General features: G+C 43.5%; 1 protein-coding gene across 1 annotated transcript in view; it reads right to left on the bottom strand.

Annotated features, from left to right (window-relative positions):
- The window catches only part of PHLPP1 (PH domain and leucine rich repeat protein phosphatase 1), a 169,634-nt gene that overhangs the window by 11,665 nt on the left and 146,795 nt on the right, over window positions 1-11,174 (bottom strand). Inside the window, exons 11-13 of the mRNA XM_090285418.1 lie at window positions 9,394-9,594; window positions 6,369-6,531; window positions 3,111-3,241 (exon numbers count right to left, since the gene is read on the bottom strand). Coding sequence (XP_090141544.1) covers window positions 3,111-3,241; window positions 6,369-6,531; window positions 9,394-9,594 — 495 coding nt within the window. The remainder of the gene's footprint in view (window positions 1-3,110; window positions 3,242-6,368; window positions 6,532-9,393; window positions 9,595-11,174) is intronic.

An 11,174-nucleotide genomic window follows, 5' to 3' on the forward strand; every position in this document is an offset into this window, starting at 1 on the left:
TCTAAAGACATTCATACTTTTTTATAGGCAGAACACAAAGCTTTCAAAGAAATAATTCCATTTCCTAGCCTGATTATTAAAGAATACATAATTCTCGAACTCTCCTATAACCCTTTCCCGTGAAGCAGTAATTTCTCATTCTCTGCGCAGCTGAACACAGTGTGGCTGAGCAGCCGTCGGAGGTGACCCGAACTCTGACTCCTGTACATCTTTAAGTGAGTCTGAGATGGTCTGGAGCTGGAGCTCAGTCACACAGAAGAGGCACCAGATGCACTTACCGCGGCTCATGTAGAACAGATAGGCCAACCCTCTAGCAGTGTAAGCAGTGCATTAGGTATGGAAACTCTCCCGAGTTACTAAAAGGCCACAGTCTTCTGGATGTTAAGCAGAAAGTAACAGCTTTACCTAAGAGCATCACACATGCTCCTCTACAGCAGTTCAGGCCACTCTCTGCGCTCATTGTGGAGAACTTAACACACACAGACATTTTCTTACGCACGCATCAGTGGGATGGTGGGTCTGCTGTCTACCTAACTACCTATCTACGGCTTTGCCTCTTTCTCCTGATTAAATCACGGACACTTCCCATCATTTTACATTGATCCTAAATAGAATTAGAAATATCCTGATGATTACTTCTATACCCAAAATAAACACATTTCTGATTATTTTTTAGAATACATTTTTGCCAGAGAAAACCTTGGTCTCAGTATGGGAATATTTTTAGAAGGTTGATGCACAGGGCCAACAGCTTTTAAGAAAAGTTCTATCCACGTATAGTCCTCTAGGAACACCACTTTGAGGGAGAAACTCATTAGCATTTAAATATTTAATAGTTCCTTGACATACTAATAAAGTTGAACATGATCTTTTCATGTTATTATCTGATTTCTTTTATTAAATGTTAATGTTCTTCACTTATTCTGAATATTTTTTATTGACTTGTAAGAACATTTTCTATTAAATATTAAATATTAGTGTTGTTATTTCATATTTTTGCTTAAGTTTCTTCTTAGTTTGTCATTCGTTTTAGATTTAGTAGTTTTTGAAATAGACACTTAAACCTTTTATGCATAAGAAGTATTTTTATATATAAATATATGTAACATAAATATCAAGACAAATCTATAGATATATTAATTTCTCTTCTTTTGATTCTCTACCCCCACCCCTCTTTTTGGCCTAAGAAGTATTTTTCTGGCTTGTGAATATATTCATATGATTTCTTCTCACATTTATTCATTTATCCTCACCCAAGGATATGCTTACAGAGGGGAAGGAAGGGAGAGAAACATCAACGCAAGAGACAAACATCGATGAATTGCCTCTCGTACATGGCCCTACTGGGGACCGAACCTACAACTCAGGCATGGGCTCTGACTGGGAACTGAACCTGTGACCCTTCCGTCTACAGGATGACACTCCAACCAACTGAGCCACACTGGCCAGGGCTGGTCCCTTCTCACTTTTAAAAATTATTTCAGTTTATAGATTTAACTCTTTATTTGCTGGAATTTATTTTGGTGTGAGATAAGAATTCAACTTTTATTTTTCTCCAAACAGCTAGTTGCATTTATTAACAGATTTTGATGTACTTATTTTTAACACAAAACTTCACATTGTATTTATAAAACTACTCAAAAGTTACCTGTATACACATGGGATGTATTTTGATAATACATGGACTCTTCGTGCTGAGAAGTACCTTCTGGAGCATGTCCCGCCCCCTTATCCCAGAGGCAAGGACACTGAGGACCAGACAGACTGAGGCACTTGGGGCAAGGCTTCACATACGGACCCGTGAGCAGTGCAGAGAGACTAGTCCCCTTGGCCTCCCAAGGACACTCGGCCAGCACTCGCTAATTACATACCAAAACCAGCGTTCTCATTAAGCACTGAAACATCAACCAACAGGCCCGAGTTACGCCCATTCCATCCAGAATCACCTGAAGTGATTTCCAAGCTCTGGTCCGCACTAAGGGCTAGGACGGTTTTAATGGACCCAAAGCAGCATGTGTGCTGCTTTCCTTTTCACACCCTAAGCCCCTCTTTCGCTTTTCCCTAGGATAGCAGAAGATGCCTTTCAGGAACAGCTATTACAACAGGGTTTAAGAATGCAAGGCATACATAATGATTAACGCTGGTCAACGTCCAAGACAGCTACTTTAACACACACAGCAAAAAAGAGTCAAAAATTCAGACAAGTTTAAAGAAAATTAAGACCACCCCAAATCCTATTATATTGAGAATAACAGTATTTCAATGTTATAATATTCTTTCAGGCATTTTTCTAGGTGTACATGAGCACACATATGCAGATATACCACCCAATGCACAGAAGTGTATTTTGCAAAAAGTAGGATGATACTATACCAATTTCTTCATTAACTTTTTTTTCACTTATCACAACACTGTGGAGACCTTGAGTTAGTAATAATAACTGCACATCATTGTTTGTAATGGCGGTATAGTATTCAGCTGTGGAGTACAGGTTAATTCTGTGTTTAGACACTTAAGAGTGCTATGGAAATGTCCCTATAAAGACCTCCGTCCTAAGAAGACGGCCTTTAGTGCCTTACACAGAGAGCGTGGACACGTACTTCTCCATCAGCACCAAGAAGGAGACAATATCAATGAACTGTTTCCCAAAACAGGAAGAGAATTTCAAGGATCCAACTACCCCACACTCCTAATTTTGTTTAAATAATTGGAATTTTAATTCCAAATTGTTCATTTTCCTACCTTACTCATCTCTCTCAAAAACCTACAGAACCAGCTGCATTACGCATCCCCGTATTATCAGTCACTGGTATGTCTGGGTCATTTATTGCTCTCCCCTGTGTCTTTGTCTCCCGTGTTCCTCTTTGAATTCATTATTCTTGCTGCTTTGTGTTTGGATATTTTCACAATTTCCGGAAGGACACATGAGTGTCCAATGATTGGGATTTCTCTTAGCTCTCCCTTTTGGTGCAGGACAGAGGTGCACATCACCTCAAATGTGTGCAGATGCTGCTAATGTGTTAGAGGTGCTGCAGGCCTTCGGAAGTTTTTACTTGGTTATAACCCTGCTGTCAGACCCCGACAGCTGTGATGTCTCACACAACACTTACTTCAGCAACTCCAGGGTTCTGTGATCGAGGGCCAGCCGGGGGTTTCCAGTCAGGTCTAGTTCTTGCAATTTTGGAGGCAGGTTTTCTGGTAAAGTGACTTCACTGAGCTCGTTACAGCTCAGGTCCACGCACTGAAGGACAAGCGGAAATAAGGAGAATCGGTCAGGTGGCGCTCTGCTCCCACTCTCCAAAGCGGAATCTGGCTGACTGTTCGCTACACTAGACTGCTCTGGCTGCTGCCCTGCCAGAGATGTGGAAAACAGATTCTGCTAAATGTGGTTTAAATTTGTACTCTTTGAATAACGAAAAAAATATAAAAATTTCCATGCTCTTTATTCTCCCCATCTTTACCCTTCTAAGTTTCTCGCTATATTTTAAAAGTAAGCATTAACTGAAAAATCCTAAGGATCGTTCTCCTGATTGCTGACAGAATCTGTACTCCTATTGTGTTCACAGGGTTATAGTTACAGCATCAAAACTGAACTTCTTAAGGCAAAGAGAAAACATGCAGAATGAGGAAAAGGCAGAGCACAAATACTCAAAATGGGAAGATACTTCAAAACAAGCTAAATAAGACATTGGTAAGATGTAGACTAGCAGGCATGCCACCTACTACACGCAAGAGAAAAGGGCTTGAGTCAAATTTGGACCCTTTCCTCCAGGCAGCGAACACCTGCATCCTCCCTCCAGCACCTCCCGCCTCCTCTCACTTGGAAAACAAGCACAGAAAGGGGCCGCGTGTTGCTCAGAACACAAATGTCCCATTAGCTGTGAACGGGGATACCTCCTTGCTCACAAAACCCACATCAGGCTTAACTGAGGACCCGACACGAGGAGCTGAGCTTCCGCTTTGGGGGCAGGGGACCAGAGCTCACCGTGCCCAAGTGAGAACAAGGGTAATGGGCCATTTTTCTGGATAAGAGAACGTGGACCCCCAATTCCATAGGATGGAGTGGAAAGCATTCAGTTACCTGGCTTGAGTTGGCACCTTACTATAATTGTAAAAAATACCTAAAGAGCCGATGAAAAATCTTCGGATGGTTTGAAAGCAAATGGTAACGAAGAATTCCAAAATCTTAAAAGTGGCCCAAATCATTTTTATCTGGAAAAATTCTTAAAGAACTTAAATGTGTAATGGATTGGGGAGGGCGACAGCCTGGATAAAATGAAAACCTCTATTTTCGGAGACATATATTCTTCATTGACTTTAAACAATAAAACGTTTCCCTACCACTGTTTCATGTCCTTGTCTCCAAATAGTAGCAATGGTATAAAATTATATTGCAATTTGAAATCATTATTTTTTATTACAAGAGCATTATAACCCTATTAGAAAAAGTTGGACAAAACAGGAAAGCTTAGAGAACTTACCCTTAAATTGAGCACCCTAACACGACCGGTATTAGCATTCTATTTTTTTTTTTTTTTGTAGATTATTAAAAGAAAAAAACTTTAACAATTACATATGTAGGTACAACTTCGTTACATTTCTCTTACTTCATACTTCCACTCCCCTTGCCTTTACTGACCTCAGTTACTTGAGTACAACAGTTCACTTAAGCTAAACATCTGAGTAGGGAAACAGTCACCCCCTTTTTGTTTTGTTTTCCTAATTACAAATAATGGCTGCACCAGCAGTCAACTGGAATTTAATGAAAAACTGATAATATTGGTGAATAATAGTTCATCCTGTCAGTAGAGTCAGTATACATCACAGGTAAGATAACAAGTGGCATAAATAAAATCTGGGTAATTCTGAAACATGAGCCTAAGGACCGGCAGGTGTGCGTAATTAAAACACAAGTGGCTGCCAAATAAATTCAGAGGTCAGAGCACACCTTTTGGGAAAAGATTAAAGACACTTTAGAACATTATCAAATTTTATAACATTGGTCAGCAGCATTTTATCATAAGACCTGAAGATGTAAACCTTCAGAGTCCTGCCAGTGCAAACTGCCCCTTCAAGTTTCCAAATTATGAAGTGCGTTTCTTGAGTATCTCTCTATAGGCAACACTGGAGACAGCAGAGCAGCTCTCAGGGATGGTGCTCATGCCCTGACCCCTGCTCAGGCCCGTCTGGTCCCCAGCCTTGAGTTCATTGCAGCCGGTTCCCTTCCAGCTCATCCCTTCTCCTGCCCTATCACGCTCTCTTGGCGGCCTACGGCCACTTCCAGCTTTGAGTTCTGTCTCCTGTCCCCCCGACCCATTCGCCATAATGCTCTCCTCACAGTGACTCTCTGATGGGGTTTATCCGATCACATGCCTCTGGCCCTTCAATCTGCCACCAAACGCCTCAATATGTCAGATAAGGCATACACCAACCAGGTGAATGTATAAAAACTGCTGTCGTAGAAAATTTATGCTTGCTATTTCAAGTATCTTCAGATGTCTGATCCATCAAATTTACATCAGAAAGTGCCTGAAAAGTGAGGAATGGCTAAGTGGGACAGCTTTTATCAGGGGTCTAGAAGATGTTCCAAAGACTATAAACCATTGAGTTATTTTTTTATTAAGCACAAAACTGATGAAAAGCAGAATGCTAAGATGCAAAAATTTTTATATCTATAAAGAATGTGTACTTTTGCACCTCCCACCCCCCAACACACAAATAAAAGGGTGTTGGGTGACCTCCCTGCTGGTGAACAGGTTTTAGCCCGTGAGCCCGCCCTGAGTCAGAAGCCCAGAGCTACACTGATCTGCTGTCTTCATTCACACAGATCACTTCACGCTTCAGCACCTCGGTTTCCTCACCTATCAAATGGAAATATCGGTTCTGTTGATTTCATTAAACTGAAACGGACATCTGGTGCCTAATGGTACCTACACAGGGAGTTATTACGAGTTGGGTGCTGTGGTGGGTGCTACTCAATTAGGGGGGAGCGCGCGGGGAGGGGTATCCAGCACTGACATTAAGCTTTCAAACTGCTGTCACACCTGACTCAGCCTTCAAGCCTGGAAATAAGGACAGTGTATCAGAACATGAGACAGATGGGAAGGGCTCGGTGGCTGCGCCTAGCCTCGGGCCACACAGCTGGTTACGGGGCAGAGCCTGGAACACAATTTTCCTAACCAGGACCAGTGTCTTCTGTTTGGGGGTTTTTTACCCTCGGCCTGCCCAACAGTGTAACCCAGGGGTTAGGAAGGCTGGCGCAAAGAAAACTGAGAGTCTCCATGCAGAGGAAGTCCAGCAGCAGCACAAACGCCTCGAGTGAATGAATCAGACCGGAAGCCTGAAGTTCACAGAGTCGCACCACACACCTTGATTTCCGGGAGCTGCATGACTTCGGGAAAGACCTCGATGCAGTTGGAGTGGGCGATGACGGTGTGCAAGCGCCGGCAGTTCGTGATGGTCGTTGGGATGGCCTTCAGCTTGTTCCCACTGATATCGACTTCTTCAAGTTCCTCCAGTTTAGCCATTTTACTAAAAAAAAAAAAGAAAAAGAAAACCCATGGGGCAGGGAGTCATAACATAATTATAAGGCAAATTAAAAGGAAAACAACACATAGTGAAAATCAAAGGGGAATTTAAAGATTCACTCATAGTCATTTTAACAAACAACACTATCTCTTCACTATAGTTTTTGAGTATGAAAGTATTTTAACTTCTCCCTTCCAACTACAAAACAGAAACTATTAACTTGAACTCTTCAAACTGGCAACAAGAAGAAAAGCAGATATCCTTTTCTGCTGAAAACTGTGTGTGAATTAAGTTATCCTGGCAACAATCGCCTTGCTATGTAGCTTAGTCTACACGCCAATGAAAATCCTGCTCCAATAGGTCAAAAGCTGGCATTAACCCAACATCAGTGCTTCAAAGGAGAGCATGACGACTTCCTTTGCATTGGCCCTGAAAACTCAGGGGACGGCGAGGAGGAGAGGGTGACAGCTCACTGGAAGGTGCGTTTTCTCCTAACCCCACCCTCCCCAATTCCTCTGATGTCACAGTGACGACAGGTGCTGGGGCGGGGAGAGGGAGGGAGGGGCGATGGGCAGAGATGCTGAAGGTCGCGTGAGTCATCCTTCCACTGGCCGCCAGTGCCCGAAGTTAAGCCGTGCACCTAAGCAATTTCCCTCAACCCTCTAAACTCCCACAGAGAGGGAATCTCTGACCTAACCTTGATAATGTGCCCTGGCGTAATCGAACACTTTTGTTAAACAATGCTTTTTATTGTTCAATCTTCATCTATGTCTAATCTTAATATTAATCAATAATTACAGTAACCAAATAAAGGAACACTGCTGAATTAGGGTGTCTTGCATTTTCTATAAATTTGGAGGAAGAAGTCTTCCACCTCTACGGCCCTGTCATACACAGGCCATCGGACACTGAGCCATGGCCCCCTTCCCTACCATTCGGGGTGCTGGACTCCCAGTGAGCATAGCTCACAGTTGTCAATCTGGATCATTTAGTTTAGTTATTGCTACCCTCTATGCTTACTGTGGTTTTATTTCTCACAGTAAACCTTTAAAAACTTTCACAAGAAACTCTTTATTACTTTTCTTTCTGTCATCTCTCACATATAAAAGTTATATTATTTGTGCCCTGGCTGGTGTGGCTCAGTGGACTGAGAGCTGGCCTGAGAACCAAAGGTTGCATGTTTGATTCCCAATCAGGGCACATGTCTGGGTTGCAAGCCAGGTCCCCAGATGGGGGCGTGCGAGAGGCAACCACATGCTGATGTTTCTCTCTTTCTCTCTCTCTCTCCCTAAAAATAAATAAAATCTTTAAAAAAAAAATTATATTATTGGCTTACCTTGAAAATAAATATATGCCTAAGATACAATAAGAACTAAGTTTTTGTCTTATGATACCAGATCTTTTAATCTCATAAATATCCAACATGGTATCAGGATATGCTACAAACATTCCATACACAAACTGGAAGTTATCCATTCACAGCAGCCTGAATTTGTAAGGCTATTATTTACATATATTATCAGCATATTTTGAAACAAAAGTGGAGACATCAGTGGTTAATGAGGCACGAGCAATGACTCTAAGCAGAGAAATCAGGAGTCAAAGGCAGGGAGGTCCCTCCCCATGGAAAGGTGGCCCTGACCACTGGGACACATTCCAGTTGTAGAGTCTACCCCAGGCTCAGGCCTCGAGGGAGGCACCAGCCCCGAGGAGACAGGTGAGTCCCGAGCCTGCTGGAGGGAGCAACTGCCACGTCACAGCCCCCAGGAGACAGAGGCAACGGCAAGACGGGTTTTGCTGGGGTGCAGAGAAATTCCCTGCACTCAGGTGATCACAGCTGACGTGGGTCCCTGGGGGAGACCCCCAGGGTCTGAGTTTGATAAGCATTTCTCCAGCAGGGCTCAGACATGCACCATCTGAAATAGCACAATGGGCCTTTTCAGACATCTTATGTGATTACCAGGTTTTCTTGTCAAAACATCATCTCCTCATTCCACAGCACACAGACGTTTAAAAAAAATCAAATCATGAACATCAAACGGAAGGAAAAGCTACAGAAATAAATATATGCTACAAACAAGAGAGCAGCACTTTAAGTCGATGCGTATCTGGGCCGTCGTCCTTTACTAAGGGTTTAGACAAACTGGTAGTATTTTGCTTTGGCCCAGGGCTCAGCCACAGTCAGCAGAACGCCAGTGGGGTTAGTGTTTGCTTCTTTGATGTGCGGGTACATGTTCCAAGTCCCAACCTGTGTGAGGGGCGCATGCCCACGATGGGGAAGGGGAGCGAATCCCTCAGGGCAGGCTCGGCGTGTGGGTTCCTTCAAAGCCAGACACAGCGCCACTGGTCGTAAACTAGAGACCAACCTCAGAACATTATTAAGAATGGAATCTTCTGAGAGCCAGGCCTCGTCTGTCACGGCGCCCAGGTGCTGCGGCTGCACAGCCCACCACTGCTTCTTGTACCATCAGCACAAGTACAAAAGCTGGTGCTGACTGAGAGCCTTCAGGTTCCTGGTTTATGTTCTAATTACTACACAGCACATTAGGTTAATTTTTTAACAATTAATCTGACTGCTTAAAAAGAATCAAAAGAAAAAATATATCGGCTAAATAACATAACTTATTTCAAAATCCTAAGAACGGTCCAATGATTGGGCCTTTGGGTACATTCATATTAAAAGAAACCAACGCGTTTCTGTTCGGGGGAATGGTGATCGTGGCTTATATAAAAGACAGCTGTGAAGAAGAATCAGGGAGAAACAAGGCTGACGTTATCTGGGAAATGAACGTTTTAGCTTTCACCTCTCCATCTGCGAATTCATCTTACAGACACAAGTAAAGCCATCTCTTGGTGGTCTCTCACCTTGCTGGGAAGCTCTGAAGCCGGTTGTAGGCCATGTGCAGGATCTTCAGGTGGGGGTGTCCTGTTAACAAGGGCACGCACTTATCTGTGAGGTTGTTGTTTGTCAAGTACAACTCCTGTAAGATGCTGCTTGTCTCTTCAGAAAGTGTGGCTGGAGGAAGGGCTTCCAGTTTGTTCGCAGATGCATTCAGGAACCTCAGGCTACAATGACAAAATTCAACAAACAAAATCCTGCTGATAAGCTAGAGCTCTAGTCCAGACGCCTCAAACACCGAGCACATTAGACGCTGGGTTTGGAAACAGGAATTTAAAGGCAGGACCTGGCTTTAACAGCCATGTGGAGACCTGACCTCGCTATCTGTGATAACCATGATAGCTATCGATGAGTGTTAAATACAACGAGAGAGAGAGATCCATTTTTGTGCAAGTACAAAGGTGAGAGGAGGTGACTCATTTTATAGCTGATGGGGACCGGAAGAGAGGGTGATACATTTTTTTGTCTTTAGGAAGAGAAAAACAATGCATTTTTTTTTTAAAGAGCTCAAAGTAATACAACAATTAGATATTCAATAGCATACAAGTCAGTCACGCGGCGACTAAGTCCTTGTCAGGATGCTGTCACATTGTACGGACACAGATTTGCAAGTACAGGAGCTGGTCTACTCTGACAATCGAACACAAGGCCGGGGTAATAAAGACGTACAACTGCACCGTGCACAGGCCGAGTCTCACACGTGTAATGTTGAGTGGAAGGGACCGGAGAACAGAGGAAACGCTGCATGAGGCCGTCACTACAGGGCCCGAGACCAGGCCCAGTAAAGCTATGGCACTAAAGCAAGGGGAACGGGAGGAGGCAGCGTCCAGGCCGGGGCCTTCGGGTTTTCTCACAGCGCTCTCGTTCTTCACCTGGCTGCCGGTTACGTGCGTGTACTCCCTTGGAGAAAATCCACCCTGTGCTACACTCATGATTTTGCTCCCTTTCTGTATCTCTATTATTCTTCAAAAATGTTTGCATGAACACAAATGACATATATATATAACATATATATGCAACTGGTTATCCAAATGATAGCGTGAATAATGGCTAAAATATGAAGAATGTTTTCATACCTAAGGTAACTGAAATTGTCAAAAACAACAATCCTACTGTTATTGTGAGACAGACAAAAGCTGCAGAACTGCCACAGGTCCCTTGCTGTGACCAGGCTCCACGTCATCCGAAGGGAAGGACAGCACAGGAACCGCGCATGGTTCAGTCATCCAAGCGCTCGCTGCACGTGGGACCCACCGTGTGCGCTCCCCTGGTAAGCTGCAGCCACCAGAACAGGGAGAGTGTTCAGCCCAAAGGACTCACCTGCTACAGGGAGTCGCAAGGTCAAAGCTGCCCTGCCTCCTCACCTAGAACTACCCTGTTAATGAACCTCCATTCTCTTGTTTTAAAATAACCAGGGACTGAAATTTCCAGCATTCAGTTCAGGACTATTCTGCCATGTTTGGGAAAAAAAATAAAATCCCCCTGAACGAAAAAAGAAGATGGAATACCAGGTGCAGTTATTTTTAACCTGGAGTAAAAAGAAGGCTTTGCATCAACGAGTCACCACCAGGACGTCAGTCCAAGGTCTGTACCCACTAATGTAGTGCCCGCCAGTTTCGCCACCCTACTTGCTTACACACATGCACACCCAACTCCACTACGTGTCCAAGGAAAAGCAGCTTCCCCCAAATAGAACATTTTCCATTAAAAAAACACGTATGCTGTTGACATTAAAAAAAAAAATAAA

The sequence above is a fragment of the Furipterus horrens genome, unplaced genomic scaffold, assembly GCF_987537825.1.
Source record: "Furipterus horrens unplaced genomic scaffold, mFurHor1.1.pri manual_scaffold_8, whole genome shotgun sequence".
Taxonomy (NCBI): Eukaryota; Metazoa; Chordata; class Mammalia; order Chiroptera; family Furipteridae; genus Furipterus; species Furipterus horrens.